At 37.1% G+C, this 18,079-nt stretch overlaps 1 protein-coding gene across 1 annotated transcript in view; it reads right to left on the reverse strand.

Annotated features, from left to right (window-relative positions):
- MYO16 (myosin XVI) overlaps window positions 1–18,079 on the reverse strand; it is a 315,002-nt gene that overhangs the window by 91,986 nt on the left and 204,937 nt on the right. The window contains exons 21-23 of the mRNA XM_075719324.1: window positions 10,881–11,033; window positions 10,063–10,263; window positions 157–232 (exon numbers count right to left, since the gene is read on the reverse strand). Of these exons, the coding sequence (XP_075575439.1) occupies window positions 157–232; window positions 10,063–10,263; window positions 10,881–11,033 (430 nt within the window). The remainder of the gene's footprint in view (window positions 1–156; window positions 233–10,062; window positions 10,264–10,880; window positions 11,034–18,079) is intronic.

Genomic DNA, 18,079 nt, shown 5'->3' on the forward strand with positions numbered 1-18,079 from the left:
TCAAACAATGTGTTCATACTTCAAGGAGATAAGGGTGATTTTTTTTACTGGAAATAAAATGTATATAAATTTCTTTTAAAACTGAAATGAAAATCAAAACCAGGTCATAATGTCTTGATTTCTAACAACAACAACAACCACAAAACATTTACTTACTTTTCATTACAAATATGAGATTTTGTGAAAGGGAATCTTTATTTTTTTCTATCGCACCAGCAATTTCGTAAGTAACCTATAATAGAATATTATGACATCATTAGTAATGACCAATGCATCTTTTAAAAATCTTACAGCAGTAGAAATGGAGAGATGTTCTTTTCCACTCAACAGTAAAGGCTGGCACCAGGTAGTGTCTTTTGTTCCTTTCTTAGTGCAACAATACTAACCAGAAAAACTGGTTGTTGAACATTGTGTGTCTATGCAAGAATACAGAAATTTCATCAGACTGATTCGAAAACATTTCCACAGTGAAAGACTTGGAATCAAAAGTGTAAGGTAGAGCAGAAGACAGTGACCTAAACATCACTTTCCCTATAGGATGAGCGAGTTGCTCCCAGATCACAGATCTTGTCAACAGGAAACTGTCCACACTATGACAAAACACTCATGGAGCAATCTGAGTCCCAGCTCACACTCAAGACAAGTTCCTCCCATTTAAATGCCCTTTGGAGGCAAGTGCAGTCTACAGGTTATATACAAATCCCATTTACCTTTCTAACAACTATGCACATAAGGATTTTGGATCACCTTAGTTGCCTGATGTAATTTCAAGAACAGACAGTTGGAGTGTCAATCCATCTGTCCTCTGACTGCAGATAAACTCTAACACGTGTGGTGGACACTCTGAGAAGTGAGCAAAATACAAGACTCTAGCCAGAGTTCCTGAGGGTACATCCAAAAAGAAGAAATATGACCACGTGGCTGTTTTAACATTGAGCCCATCCCAGGAGACACTATACAGAAGAGCAGCACTAAGACCAAAAAGCAGTCACTGAGCCCAGGATTTTTTTTTTTTTTTTTTTTTTTCTTTTTATGGGGATGGAAGACAATCAACTACTTAATTTACAGGCTTTAGGTATAAGCAGGTCTGGCTGGCATGGTAGTAGAACCCAAAGGGAATTTTTAAGTTAAAAAGGAAGAAAATTATAGATTGTAGTACCTCCAGGATTAGGCAGACACTTAAGGGAACTTCTTAGAATACAGTTTGGTTTATTTACTTTGGGACCATGTTTCTATCTAAAGGCCTTTTTAAGATTTTTATTGGATCTATATCCTAAGCCCCTTAGATGTTTGGGGAAGTTTTATCCTTGTATGTTTAATAAAGCTGTAAATACATAATTAAGATTAGTAATGCTAATCAGTGCATTAATTTTGTTTTCCATTGGGTCATTTGACAATTATGTAATGCTATCTTACTCACGAAAGAGATTATATGACTTGGATGTGTATAATCTGTTACAGTTAGCAATTGTCAAATGATGTAATTGGTATGGCATCTGACATAGAAAAGGTATAACAATAGAATTACGTTCTTTTCCATGACAGATGCAATGTTATATAATCTTCTAATTGCATCTCCTAAGAACATACAACATAGTTAGCAAACTATTAGAATAATTTAAGTACACTATTAAATGCTTTTTAGTGTACTTAAAGTAAATGCTCTACCATACTGGTCCATAAAAGATAATTAACAGAACTTATTCGACAAATGCATAATGCCAGTTCCTAATTGAGTGTCTTAGGCTTTGACTAAATTAGAAGAAGAGAGTTGGTACTGGTGGGAAGAGTAGGTAAGTATAGCAGTGGGAGATACTATATTATGATTAAGTGCCTAGAATGAAGCAGGGCGAAGTTTCAGTACTGGTGCTGGTATAATACATCACCAACCTCTAGACCTATATTCATAAGACATCTCCCATATCACATAAAATACATAAAACTTAGCAGGATTCCCTTTTATGAAGAAATTGCTAACTCTCTAACAGTTTTCCCATAGACTTGGTAAATTAATTCACTGCCTAAAGACATGAAAACTGACTCAGTGAAATGGCACTCGAGGGTTCCATATTCATTGCCAGTCCCACAAAAGAGGAAAAGAAAGCAGTCCTCTTCAAGCTGCCAGTTTTGTTAATTTAATCCTGCCCTCATCAGAGATGCCAACTTACACAGCACTTTGCCTAAAGCACATATGTTCCCCCCAGTTTTCTTCCATTGGGTTTCTAAAGTGAACCTGGCCAAAACTCTGCACTGATTGGCACTCAAGCACAGTGGACAGTTATTCTGAGGAGACAAAAACCAAACAAATATTATATGATTCAGACAGGAAATGTGCACTCGCTTAGGTCATGGTCCCAGTATTATAAAACATACTCCTTATTCTCACTTCTATTTATTGCAGCTGTTTGCTCTATCTTGCTTTACACGATGAACTCTTTGGGGTAGACAGTATGCAAACCTATGTGTCTGTGTTAACCAAAGGAAACAAGATCTTTAGATACAATCTGAACTAGTTGAACTGTTTTTATTAAAAAAGAAAATCGTGTGCAGTTCGACACTGTATTTTATTTCATTAAAACAAATTAAAACAAGAAAGGGATTGGATTTGCTTTCCTTCTTGATTTAAGTTCAGGAAGGAAGAGAGCTTAACCTAAGCACAGTGGTAGTGGGGCAGGCCAAATGTTCATCTAGTCCTGGATATTTAGGGAAAAATATTGAGGAATACTTCCACTCTGCCTCCCACCAGTTCCCCTCTCAGCTTCCAGGGCTCTGTCCATGAGGGAGCTCTTGACCTGCAGGCTGTATCTCATCTTTGCGTTTAATATCTGTTGACTGACATTTCCTCCTCAAGTCTCTGTTTCCAGAACTCATTAACATTTTCAGCATCTATAACACTCTGTGGCAAGGAATTTCACTGGGTACTAGCTATGCAAAAAAATACTTAAATTTATTTGTATTGAACCTGTTTTCTGATCCTTTAAGTTGACATAGCTGGTTTTAATATCATGAGAACTAGCAGATACAAATAAGAGGTAAAAAAACAACACGCAGAAAACAGGTGGCTCACACGCCAAATGTGCACAGAGCTAACTTTGGGAATGGCACATTCCTCTTACCTTCTTACATACTCTTGACTCTTTGCTTCATTAATTTTCCTCATGCCACTCCATTGTACATTTTCTGTTCTAAACTGAAGTATCCCCCCTTATAACATCTGATGTTGGTAAGGGACTTTATCTAAGTTTTTTGGATTTCCCAATATACTTTGTCAACAGGGCCACTTTACACACAGTTTTCATCAATTCCTTCAAATACTCTTTTTTGTAAATAGTTTTCGTATCTTGTGATTGGCCAGAAGCAGTCATGGTTAATGGCAGATCCAGCAGGAACCCTAAAGCAAGCTAGGAAAATGCCACTTGGAATGTTAAGGTTGATTTGGCTGCATTCACAGTTAAGAGGGAAAATTTCACTATTTTAATAACAAAATGTAACACAGAAACTCACAGTTTTGCATGTGTTGTTAAATTTAGTTAATAAGAAAAGAATCAATTCATATAGTTAAAAGAGAAATTTTTGAAAACGTGTCTAAGGACAATTTCAGTGCACAGAGGGTCACCTGTAGTTGGATTTTTTTTTTCTGCCAGTACTTAAATGTGAGTGATATCATTTAAAAGCTTGAATGTGACTTGTTTTTAGGATCACTGGGCTTCTCACCCTCCCAAAACAAGTCCTATTAAGCAATGAGTGAAGTAAATAATTTTATATAGTCTGCAAAGTCTTATTCTAACACTGTGATAGAAATAGTAGCATACTGAAACCAGCTGATACTTAAAATAGGAGGGTGGGGGGAAGTGTTCTATTATTTTCTCCTGTAAGTGAAAGTCCAAAATCAAGTCTACTTAAAGAGAGAAAGAGAGAAAGAAAGGGAGAAAAAGCACGACTATCTTGTCTGTGTGAAAAAGAGAATCTTTGTCAAGTAACCTTTATAGGCCTTGGTATAGCTTAGACTAGACTGATTTGATTGTTATGTCTGGGGATTCAGCCTGGGGAAAAAATAGAGAAAATGAAAGCATCCTTATTGATTAATCCATCTCCTTTTGTCTTTTGATTTAGAGGTTCAGTTTCAGAGTCTGCCTGGGATATATAAGGCATTTCAGAGAAGACTGCCTTGGTAAAGGTGAGCTGACAGCTGAGAGGTATTTTTGAGATGCACATAGCTTAGAAATGGAACAGTCATTGATCTGCACTTAAAGGACATTATGTGCACTGGTTTATAGAGGAAAGAAGTTGGTCTTTAGGTCTGACCGGTTTATTACAGTACTGTAAGTCAAAACAGTGGCAAGGAAAACAGCGACAAGGGGCTTATCTGATTTGTAAATTCAAGTACAAATTTAAACAGCAGAAAGCTTAAATTACGATGACCTATTATTCAGCTTACATGAACAATGGGGCAAATAGCTCATTATCTCGAACACCAGTATGTTAAATACCACTATTAGGTAAAGCTGTGTCTCTTAGCATTGTGCTAAGAAAATATATTTCTGATTTACTTATTCATATGTTAATTCTTCCATAAAATTAAAAAAAAAAAAGAACTTTGAGTCCTCGAGAAAGTTCACTGATGGAATGTTATTCTTCAAAGATCACGACTATCAGTACAGCTGACAGTTCAGAGATATAAACCCTTCATTACGTGAGAGCCCACAATGTAAATATTAATGTTATCAATAAAAGTACCTAGAAATTCAGTATTACACATTCTTAGTATGGTTTCAGCTGCTGGTCAGATGCATTGATCAACTGCACCCATAAAACACTTTGCTTCCTCAAGGCACACTTGCAATGTGCAGCGTGGAACCAGCGTGCCTCTCCTCTCACGGTGCTGCCAGGCCGACAGTCTCCATGAGAAGCAGCCGAGAATACCCCCATTCATGGTAGGCATCAGAAACAAAGCAATGCTGCAGATGAGCAGAATTTTTCCAGAAGAGATCAGACTGCCAGTGATCAGAGAAATGTGTTAAACAACCTTCAGATAAAGCCTTCCACTAGGATTTTTTTTTAGTCATACAAAACCTAAATCATTCTTTTCTACCTTCTGCCTGAACAGAACAGATAAGCTTTTTGTCTTATGGCACTCAGATACCAAGACATTAAATAGCTCTTAGAAGAGACTCATAATGTGTCAAGGCATTGTAGGATTCTGTTCAGCTGCAAAATTAAAACTGGGAGATAAAGTAAAATACTTGATATGATAAAGTACTAATGTTCACAGTGGCCTTTGCTAAGCATGTGTTCATATAGTTAACAACTGTATCATATTGCTCGTGCAGAAAAAGACCGATCTAGTGTTGTGGAGGCATAATAGTAAAATTCAAGAGAAATGAAGAAAAAGTTGTTTTCTTTCTTCCACAGGATCATTCTGTCACATTTGTGTAATACAGTATTCTCCCTCAGCTTCCACTGAAAATCTCACCCCTGTGTTGATTTCTTCTATGTACAGAAGCTTACTTGTGCATATTGTTTTCCTCTTTTGTTCCACTTTCTTCATTCCAAAACAGCAAAGCAAATAAAAAAAAAAATCAAAGGTCTCTCAGAATGATATCATACATATAGATTTTCTTAAAGCATTGCTTCTGCCAGAAAAGCAAGTATGGATTCCAAATTCTTCGGGATTTTTTCCCTTACACATTACTCTGAGCCTCTTCTCATGTGCCTTCTTCATCTCACTTCGACCCCATGCTTTCTTTTTTTCATCTCTGACCCGTCATCTCTTCTCTTTTTCTCTCAGTACTGCTTTTTCTGCAATGGTCTAAGGCTCATTAGGCTTGGATCAATAATATGGCATGTGTAGTCCTAGGAAAAGCTACTGAGCATAAAACATAAGGGAATGGGCAATACCTGACAATGCATGACTACAATCAATCAAAAAGATTTGATAGTGGAAGAAACGGTAATTTTCCTATGAGTGTCCTGACACAAAATGTTAAAGTATGAACATGTTAGAGGTCTTTAAAACTGCGTGGACACATCTGTATCAGCTGTAACCCTCTCATTATATGAAGCTAGAGATATCAGTTTTGTTCAGAAAATGTTGTCAATCTCAATTGAATATACAGATGTAGGTCTCTTCAGCCAGGTGGTACTTTTAATAGCTGCATTTTCCAGTATAACTGTACTTATGAGTTGCTAAAATAACTCCTGTAAGTGTCTGAGTAAAGTTATGAACCCAATTCTTTCTGGACTTCAGCTACATACATAAACTATGGATGAAAAGGAGCCCAAATTACAAGGGTCCATATGAGATTCACACCAGGGCCAACATAGAATATTAGCTTTTTTTTTTCTCTCAATGACTTGGAGTAACAGCTGTTTCATATTGGCTGTGAACTACATTGCAGTTACAACTTTTGTTACCTAGAGAAATCAGGACGTCTGCCTTCACCTTCTAGCACAGAGCCTGCATTCAATGCAACTTCCTCCACAAACACCAGCCTAGACACATCACCCAAATATAAATGATTAAGCCCAGAAGTGAAAAATTTCATGTTCAATTACCTGTCACATTTTACTGGCAATTCTTTTTCTACCCTCTGGGTCTGATTCATGTTTCAGTTATGCTCATGTAAATAATGAGAAGGTTTACCAAGTTAAAGGAGTTACAATCAGTGGAAAATTGTGGTAAGTGAGAATAAAATCAAGCCCCCTTGTTTTAAATTTGGGGATCTCTGAAGGTAATGACACAGAGAAAGATTGATTTACACTTCACTTACTTTAGACTCATTTAATTGATATTGGGTTATAAAAATGGCTCTCAAAACCTGCCAAACTATACTGTTACTTTATATATGAAATTCTTATTTTTGAGAACGAATAAAACCTGATATATTTAAAAGCCTCATCCTTTAACAATTTTCATAAAGCATAAATCACAAATTACTTCTATAAAATGCTACTAAATGTAGTAATAGCCCAGTCTAAAGAACACATCAGCAGGTTTAAAATCTTAGTTTTTCATATTCAACTTATCAATTTATGAAGACATACTAGTCTCAGAATAAACTCAATTTGTGTCATTATTTAGTACAATAATACTGTCATCAGATTTTATGTAAATATATATCATAAATCACTGGAAATTTCAGTCTATGATAGCTAGATAAGAGTTCCATGAGATATCAGAAATGCAAGTGTCTTTAAGGATTTTGCTCAATCATTATTAAAGTAAAGCGAGTTAAGCAGTTGCACAGGAACTTTTCTGTTTTGGCAGGGCTGAGCATTTTACTGTCATAAGAATGCAAAGAACAACCTGACTGTCTGGAATAGTTCCTTGGCCAATGTAAATCAAAGGATCTCCATTGACTTCAAAAGAATGTGTGAATTTACATTACTTGGAGAGCTGTCTATTTGTTCATACTTTTAGATTAAATGTCATTACTATTATTAGGAAAAGGTCAAGCCAAGTGTCTATGTTATAAAAAAAAAATCTAAACCATGAAAGGCTAAAACACACGTTAATGAAAAGTGTACTCTTTACCGCTCACAGTTCAACTTTCAGAACTAGGCACCTGAAACTTTGATCTTAACAAATCTTCCTACTGAGTGCTTCTTCAGAGAATAAGACAAACACTTTTTTTAAAAATTTTGAAGAAATATGCTTGTTATTCTGGTTCTGATGTTAATGCATCTGCCTTGCTGCTGCTTCCATGTCAGTTTTTTGGTGTGTGGAACTTTTTAGAACTATTGTGATAAATTTGAATAATCACAACAGAACTTTATGAAAAAATATTTACCTAACCAGTACAGAGAGGATTTATAAATGAAATTAGACATCTGGAGTCCATGGTCAGTTCTTAACTCTATCGCTTTAAGTGCTAATAAGGTTCACAAAATCTTCGTTGTGCTGTTCTATAACCATCGTGTGCCTGCATTCCTACTGAAAAGTCCCAATAGTGGAGGTATTCAAACCACTTAACTTTGGCAAATAATTTGAATCTAAGTAGAAGGCCTTATGATGAACGAAAAGCCTCCAGGGAGTTATTCAGCATATTTAGGTTAAGAATTTAAGCACTACCCAAATAGTCTTAATCCCCTCCATAATGACCACATTTCTATGATTGGGCAGGAGCAAGTTTGCCTGCGTCAGAACACTACTCAGCGCTTCCATCGACTTCATTGCCAAATAAGGAGCCACAAAATAGACTTTTCCTCATTTATATTGCTGTAAAGGACCCTAATCTGGTTAAACAAGCCTAAGCGTGCACATTCCAACCTCTCATCTGTTCAGGTGAGCTCAGGGCATATGTTACCTTGAGACACGGCAGAGCCAGCAAGTCCTTTTTTGGTGACTTGTAGACAAGTCCTGAACACACCTCATAAGAGTACCCACTACCAATAGTCAACTGGGTGTTCAACAGCATAAATCTGTTCCACCTAAAATATTCGTCACAGCAGAAAGCATGTCATCCAGTACCATTAGCAGCATGGATTAAAGTTATTTTTCTGGTGTTCTTACCCTAGCAAGCACATAGAACTCCTGTCTGAATCTAAACTGATTTTTTTAGCAGCATACCAGATAAACCCTCTGCATTTGATACTCCGAAAATCATGCGAGGAAAGGTTGCTCTAATTATCTCTCACAATAAGCAGCAGCAAAGCTATTACATTTGTTTTAGAACTGTAATACACATTCTAATCAAAAGACTTTATCATAGCTGCCCAATTTTTTTCTCATTGAATTCATCTCTTCCGTCTGTTGCTTAGGTAAAGAGAGGAGCATCCAGGTGTCAGTTATCTGGTTATACTGAAGCACCTGCAGTTTCCGTGTGCCTTCCACAGAGGATTCTGAAGTGATTAGGTACGTATCACGTGCTGCACTAACTCCTGAAAAAGCCAGGTTCTGCCTGGCAGCAGGCTTTACTGAGATCTCAGGTTTAGTGACCTACTACATAAAGTCATCCACTAATAACACTTACAGTTATATTTATAAACAACACAGCACATATAATCACGATGCGGTGGTTCTGAGGCACAGTAGCTAAGCAGTTTCTAAATGTGCTACACACAGAGCTTTTATGGGACTCCATCAGTGGATGGAGCTCATGGGATCATCTGCATAAGACTTAGAAATTGTGAGAGGACACAGAACAAGTTGTTCAGATGCAAAGACTGATTTCTGCAGCCTTCAGTCTATGTTCTCACCTGATTTCAGTGAAAATTTTGGAAAAGTGATAACTAAGAGCCCCTGTTGTGTTGATCTACATTCATTAGCTCATTTCAAATACCATGCTTTGAACTGAGAGAAGTGGCAGCATGTCAGATCAATCACAGAGGGGCCAATCTGTCAGAGCATCTAAAAAAATATATTATCCCTTTAAACAGATACCTATTTTGCTTGCTTTGGGTTGAGGGTTGTTGTAGAGACAATGTGAAAATGAAGGACTATTGGAAAGAAAAGGGTCAGAGGCCTATTTAACAGAATTGATCATGATTTTCCTGTGAACGTTGCAGGAGGGGAAATGCAAAACATTCGTCCTGTTTTGACATATTTAGAGACGCTTAGCATGTTCTGGGATTTTGAAGGAAAAAAAAGGGCAAAAAAAATTTAATTATGACTACTAACAAAAAAATGTGGGTTTTTTTTTTACCAGATACATGCTGGTATCCAAGTTATCTACATATATGGCATGGGATCTACAGGGAACCTATACTGTTCTGGAACAACATCTGAAAGCAAAGTGACAGCCAACTAAAATGGCATTAAACGTTAATGCTGAGGTATCTGAATCACCCCCTTCTTCATAAAGTGCTTACAATGATGATACAATCTAGGAGCCAGAATTAGGTAGCCCAAATCTAAATCCTATTCTAAATCCTGCACAATATGATACAAACTACAGATTTTATAAACTAGATATTGCATTGAGATTCTAAGCGGTCCTCTGAAAATTCATCACTAGAAAGTGAATTGTTATTTAAAGCCAGCAGTTGGAGAAGCCATGCAGAATTGTGCTTTGTTTACTCTTTTTTATTAACTGTGTGTAACCAATCATTGAAACAACTTACCCTCCCAGCATAATGCATAACAGTGAAGGTGGAGCCCTGATCCTTTGGGGCAAGGTTACCATTTCCATCTTTTGTGGAGGAATATACTGTGTTTGTGTCTGATGTATCCAGGTAAGACTGAATGCGTTTAGAAAGGCTCTGTTCCACTGACCAAATAGATTGGCTTTCTTCATCCAGCATTGACAAAAAGCCTGATGGTTTCTGAAATGAAAAATAGATTTTTCTCATTTTATACAGGAGCAATAGAATTTCAGTTGTTCCTTGTAGAGTAACACAGCTTGTAATTTAGTAAACAAAGCCATATATCGCCTCAAAGAACAGGAAAAATGGTTAAAATATTCTGGTAAGTCTCCAAGGCTATGCACATAAGACAATTCTGCAAGAAATGTAGGGAATAATACTTCAGTTGCCAAAAATGGTAAATACCGATGATCTTTTAGGAAACTGATTGGGCTACTTCCTTCTTAGAAGTTATACCGCAGAAATTAGCTTCAGGCACAAAAGAAACTGTCACACTTACAACAGAAATTCATCAGTCCTACAGCTGCATTAACAACAAGGCATGATGCACAGATGCTACGTATGAGTCAGGACAGGCAAGGAGTTTCAGCTACATCTTCTTAACCCTGGACGGCTAGAAAGCTCTGTTAGCCCTCGAGCTTGGAGGGCAGTCGTAACAGCCATCTCCATGGCCTCTTTGGACCCCTAACCTTCTCTACAGATTCATAAATCAGAAAATTCAGGCAAAAATTTGTATTAGACTAACATGCAGAGACTGTGTATAAATATACCTGGTGTAAAATGGATCTGAAAACTACCTGAAAGAAAAAATCCAAGGCTGCAGTATGGTTACCAGGAGAATACACCGTTTCCATGGCAACTCCCTCTTGTACACATTCTGCTTGCTCTTGTAGGAAAAGCACTTCATTGATGTACTGGTGTATCCTCTCATTGGTCATGTTGACACACAGCTATTGTAAAACGAAGGAAAAATTAATATTAGAAGTTTACTGGATAATTCATTGGTGTCGGTTTTACTGCACGTCTAGTATTGAATTTGATGAAATGTCAATCCACAATATGTTATCTCTCAGCAGACCATAGATTAGCCAGACCCGAGGGAAATTTACATTTTAACAGCTATTAGTATTAAATTGGGAATAAACAGTTTTCTGCCTGCACGGTTCATTGTGAATTCCATATAAGAATTATCAAATAGCAGCATTATCAAATACAGTGCAAATTTACACTAATTCTATTGATTGAAGTGGGGTAACTCTATGTATAAATCAGTACGCTTAATATACTTCTGCAGTTTATATTCAGGAAGACTACACAGATGCAATGTGCTTTTAGAAAAAAATAACTACATATTTGGTTAGAATCCTGACTCTGTAGTTAGTTCAATGTTAACAAAGACATTCTAACTCTGCTTCCACATACAGTGTCGCTGAAGTCTAAAGTGGTCTCTGAAGAACTCGTGTTTTTCCCAAATGTATGTTATAAAACACCTAGGGATATTTTATTAGATGCTTCTCTCCATTTAATCGATATTCTAAGGGAAGGTTGTCAAGAAAACAGTCTTCAATAGAAAAGTTCAAAGTTTAGAGAGATAAATAATATAAAAATCTCTGAAATATTTTCTTCGATTGCCTTATAAGAGATGTAGTTCCACTTTTGCAAAATAAATAGTTTAATAGGGATCTGATTTTCAATAAAACAAGGTGGGAGTTGTATCAGCTTATTTTGGGACCTTTTGTATTTTATGCAAAGCTCACAATCTGAAAAAAAGTAAATATTTAATAACTTTGTGGAGTAAATATTTTAACTTTTATTTATATTAAAGTGGAAATTTTAGTGGAAAATTCTAAAATCTCCTCCAATGCTGTACTAACAATCAGTAAGAAATTAAGAAAACAGAAACTCCTAAAAGGGTGGAAGAACACTTTATATGAGGAATGATGCAAGGAATACTTGCATGCAGTCTCTTTTCAGACTAAACTAGTCAGATATTTGTTTTGGCCATAAACTGTGTCTTCCATGAATAAAGTGTGTAAAAGCAATTCCACCAGCAAATCCTATTAAAAAATATGAAATATTTAGATCAATCCTAAAAGTACATGGCTTAACATTCAGATGAAGGAAAAAGAACCCAAGTAATGTGTAATAGCTGCCTGAATTTTCCATTAACACCTCCTGCTAGTATAGTCAACTTACACTTGCTATACAGCGAAATAGACTAGTGTGAAAAACAGTAAGAAGAAATAAAACAAAAACCCCATTTTATAACCAAATGTCTGTTATTAACTGTCTTTACCAATGCATGATGGTGCAGACAAAAGACAGCCTTGAATAAAACCACTATTTTTTAAAAGTGGGATTTCTAAAGATTCAGATTGTTATCTCATTTTATTAACAATCAAAGAATATAATTGACTTACACTATCTACTTATTTTATGGAAAAATACAGATTTTTTAACTTTGTGGCAGGCAAAACATGCTTTACTGATCGCTTTTCAAATTCTAATTCTAATTACAAAATCTTCTTAGAAGCTTCTTAACATTATTTTAGAATGCAGGCATAACTTTACAAGCTTATACTTCACAGGATATGTAAAACCTTAAAATGATGCATGCTGTGTATATCTTTATTCACAAATGAGTTGTTTAGAGACCCATGTCGTTCAACTTTACACAGGTATATTTTACCATAAGAAAAGTTGACAAAAACTCAAGTTACAAACACATGTTTACTTTTTATCATATGCCAATCTCCCCAAATCCATAAAAAAATTAAATGCACTTGAGGACCTGACTGTGCAGCAAAATTATTAAACTACACATTTCAAGCCAAAGGGTGTCCTGGTTTCGGCTTGGATACAGTTAATTTTTTTCCTAGCAGCTGGCATAGTGCTGTGTTTTGGATTTAGGATGACAATAACACACTGATGTTGATAACACACTGATGTTTTAGCTGTTGCTAAGTAGTGCTTATACTAAATCAAGGGCTTTTCAGCTTCTCATGCTCTATCAACTGAGAAGGCTGGAGATGCACAAGAAGCTGGGAGTGAGCATAGCCAGGACAGCTGACCCAAACTGGCCAAAGGGGTATTCCATACCATATGACATCATGCTCAGTATATACACTATGGGAAAGCTGGCCAGGGACTGGTTGGACATCGGTCAGCAGGTAGTGAGCAATTGCATCATGCTGTGGTGGTGCACCCCCCCCCCCATCACTTGCTTTGTATATTCTATTATTATTATTATTATTATTATTATTATTATTATTATTATTATTATTATTATTATATTTCAGTTATTAAACTGTTCTTATCTCAGCCCACGAGTTTTCTTGCTTTTACTCTTCCCATTCTGTCCCCCATCCCACCAGGGAGGCAGTGAGCGAGTGGCTGTGAGGTGACAGTTGCTGGCTGGGGTTCAACCACGACAAAAAGAAAGACTGTCTTAGTCATATCTTAAAAAGATCTGATAAATAGCATTGATTTTAACTGCCAAAAGTAAAAGGCATAGTATTTTGTTAAAATATTCACATATAACATGCTGGGCTGTTAAAGAAAAAAAATAATTTATAAATTCTACTGATCAGTATATTATGGCATATGCTGGCGTCCTTTTTAATATTATAAGCAATACTGTCATTTAGACTGGCAGACTTGCCATAATGACAGTAAGATTCTGCAAACCAGACAGAAAGCAAGCTCAAGTGTTTATAACAAACTGAAAGCTGCTCCAAAGCTACTCTCTCTAGCAGTAGCTGAGTAACAGCTCTGCAGAATGAGAACCAGGAGACCAGCCAGGGACTGCTGAAAAGCAAGACATTCTGATCATATCTCGATTTCAATGTTTTATATAACCTGATGGGAAAAAGTAATAAAATGAATGTTTCAAATTAAAAGCTTGACACAGGTTGACATAATAATTAAACCAGCTGAAATGTAGAAATCGGGTGAAAATGAACTAAACTAGCTTGGGTAACCCCACTTCTTTTGCTCCATGTCATATGAAGTATTATATAAAACAATGAGGTATTTTCCATCCAAAGATAAGAAAATTTCAGAAAACTGCATTTTTTAAACATGTATTTAATTGCATCCATGGAAATTAGATGGAAATGAAATTTTTACCTGAAACAGACGTTGTAAGAATAACTTTAAGCATCATATATTTGGCTTACCTTGTGGCATTACTCAACATTACCTATGGTACTCTTTGTCATTAAACATTGTTAATTGTTCTTCACATGCCTCTTACTGGCTCGATTGTGTGTCTCTTCTGGAAGAAATCCTCCTTTCTATCTGTCTTCCTTTCTAATCCTAACTCATTATCATGTCTCAGTGAAAACAAATACATCATCTATTTGTCCAAGTCTTCATTAAAAAGTACTTCTAGAATATTATTAGAAGAAAAAAAAAAATCTTGTCCAAGTATTTAAACAAACAACTTGAACTATCATCCAAATTTTAGAATTTGGAAAATAATACAGTGGCATTTGGTAAAAGCAGTAAGTAGTGTCACATTAGACGGTGTTAGCTTGATCTCTCTTTTCTTACTACATTTGACCAGTTAGTACTATTAAGTATACTCCAAATTCAAATTTAGGTAGAAGACCAAAATTGTACTGTACTCTGAAGACAGAAAAGCACCTATGACTAATGAAATTTTCCTGCTCTTTACGTTACATAAATAGCTATTTGAAAAGGCATAGCCAAAAAAAAGAGAATTTGTGAAAAGAAAACTTGGTGACTGTCAATCAGTGAGGGAACGACGGATGTAAACACCCTTTGGAAAGCTCATTTACATCCTTTGGTCATGCAGAAGGATTATCTCTCTCTAGGGATGTGTATTCAAAGCATGGAGTAAAGCTTACAGCTGTCATATCAACACATCTATCAAACTGTATGTTATTGGCCAAGATGATGCAGCTACAATGCCAAGTTTAATTTGTGAGGATGTGCTCTAGCATTTCTCAAAAATTTAATTCTAAGAGAGTGGAAGGCAGAATCATCTTGTATTTACTGAGGCTGGACTCAGAAAATACTTCTAAACCTAAGGTTGATGAACACTTATTTCTCAGAAGTATGCTGATCTCTGTTCCCCCTTGTATCTGCTACCCAAGTATTTCCACATCCTTTTCTTCATATAGAGTACCAACCAGAATATTTTTAATGAATGTATAACAAAGCCAGAGCCCATTACATCTCTTTCTTTGCCTTTTAGGGGCAATAGGATCTCATATAGTTTTCTTGTTTTCCATGCAGCTCCAACATAAATTCAAACATAGTCCTTCTGCCTCTCTGTCAGAAGAATTTTATTTCACTGGGAATTCATGTCATCACTGGGGTCAGTTGCCATTAGCTGATCTGCATTCCTCAAATAAAGGAAAACAGAACCCAGTGCTATATTAAAATTTTATTATGGGTAGCTGTCACCTGAAAAGCCTTCCACAAAGGAGGGTCTGAAAAGCCCTTCCAAAAGGGACACAATTTTAATGCAAAGTGGAATAGTCCCCCACCTGATTTTGTACATATAAAAGCATTAAACAAACAAGCAAACAAACATGGTAACAGTCTTTGCTTGAAAGAATTTGGAATTAAAGATACTGAAATAGTTCCAAATTATTTTTCTTGCTCATATTGCTGGCCAGCAACAAAGTATTGTAGGATAAAAAAGAGTGTTGTGTGGATAAGTAAAATATCAGTTAATAAATGTCCTTGTGCAACATTTCACCAATCAGTCGCAAACTGATTCTAGCTGTGAATCTCAATTTTAGACAAATTATTTTTTTTTCTGTAGTCACAAAGTATCTACCATAAAATAATAAAGAAAAAAATAAACATTTTAATGTCAGGTACCTGGTAAGATGGCTGTAAAACTGAGTAGCATTGGTTTTCCAGTGGCTGACTGGAACACTGGACAGACAGTAGTGTCATGCACAAATGGAAAAAAATGTGTGCGGTCTGGAAAAAAGACCAAAGAGACTGAAAGGGAACAGGGGTACACCATGACAAAAGCCGTGTAAGATCCACAGGAACTGGGTTGAGGAACAAATTAAAATGCAGGATTGCCAGGCCCCTGAGGGCAGAAGTAGGCTTTTACAGCCCCGCTCACCTTTCCCTGGGACCCTCACCCACACCCTGCCCACGGTGCCGGTCCCAGGTGACACCATGGCGGTGCCAGTTTCCAGCCCTTCTCCGACTGCTCCTGACAGGACCCAAGCCCCGGGTCGCTGCTTGCCGTGTCAGGGTTGCCGATGGGCGCTGCTACCAGCCCTGGCTCTGCCCACCACGCTCAGGCCCTGTGCGATGGTGCCCATCAGGTTAGGGCATGGCCAGCCTTGGGGTCATCCTGGCGCCTGGCTCCCTGATGCCAAGAATCAGTTGGCTTTCACTGCTCCACAACAAGGATATTAAAAAATTCTTGTGCACGGAGGCTAGCAAAAGTGACTTAGAAATATCACGTTACTTTTCCTTGTTAAAGGCTGAATGAAGATAGTAAAACGCTGTCCCTCATCCTATGGGGAGTAAGGAATGCCCCAACACTGAGAACTGCAGTGGGAGGTTCTGCATTCAAGTCCCTATGTAGTAACAGAACTCAGTGCGCACCAGCAGCCACCTATTCCACAGGCTAGTACAGAGGCAAGCAGGACCACCCATCTATGTTCTGGACAGGCAAAACCAAAGAAGGCTGATTTCTTCTGCATAAAATAAAATATTGGAATGCTTCTTCAGACTGTCCGAATGCAAAAACTTGAATGTGTGACCTCCTGGCTGCTATCACTGAGACTGCAATGATTGTAGAAAAGTTGTCATATAACTTTTATCTATTCATATCCACCCATCTACAAAAAAGGCAACATGAGCTTATATTTGGATAGCTAGAAGTGGTCTCATGGCTGAGGCAATGCAATGTAGTAAAAAAAAAAATTCTGTTATGGCTGTTTTGGCTAGGAACGGCCACATGACAAAATTAAATGAAGTCTCAGCAGGGTTAACTAAAGAAGTAACACATTGAGAAGTTAAAACCTACCACACCTAATAATAAACGTGGGTGAAAATTCCTGTGAACACAGCTGGGTTGTACGAGCTCTTCTGCTTCACCATGGTGACTCCGAAGTGAAGTCCTGAGTGGGGCAGGCAATGCTCTGTGCTCTTGGAGCCAGCTGGCTCCTATCGCGAGAGATGTGCTGCGCAGAGCTGCCATGGGAGCCATAGCTCTCCCAGTGCTCCACTGCATCACACAGATAATGCCGCACATACTTTAAGGGGTACAGAGTTGAATGGGAGTCAAGAGACACTTGACTGTTTCCATGATCTACAGGCCTGATTCCAATAAACCACTTATATTTCCTATAAAAAGGAGGAGATATATATATACTTCTGCAAAACTTAAGAGGTCTACAGAGGCAAAATACCATGCAAGAGCTAAACATGTTCTTTAGCAAGAGCTAAATATTTTTTTAGTTTACCACTTGAATTAGATATCAGAGAGAAAAGACCAATAGAGTCCATTTTATTTAACTGCATTATTGCTCTTTATGATACTTCCACAGCTACAGACCTCCATTTCTGTAGAAAGACCTGACTTTCTGCAGGGGGAAGAAAAGCTACTCTTGCTACTTTAGTAGGTTTAGTTCTTCTGCTATAATATAGTTTTCTTAGAAAAAAATAGGGGAAAATTATACAGGCAACTTTATCAGCCTTCCCTCCTGCTTATTGCTTGTTACGTTCATTTGCTGTGAGTTCTTTCTGTTTGTGTTGCACACTTGTGGCCAAAGAATATACTAGCAATAAAGGTATAAAGAAGATAGCAGAATAAAGGTTTAAAGAAATGCCGGCATTCCTTGACTGCACTATGTGGAGTTGTGTTGTGAAGGAACCATGAATAAGATCTAACCTAGCTTTAAATAAATATAGTCCCTCTCAAACAAGGAAACCTAGGAAAACATTGAAAACTAACATTGAAAACTGTCATTGCTATTTTTGGTAGAGCTCT

This window comes from Pelecanus crispus, chromosome 1 (assembly GCF_030463565.1).
Source record: "Pelecanus crispus isolate bPelCri1 chromosome 1, bPelCri1.pri, whole genome shotgun sequence".
Classification (NCBI taxonomy): Eukaryota; Metazoa; Chordata; class Aves; order Pelecaniformes; family Pelecanidae; genus Pelecanus; species Pelecanus crispus.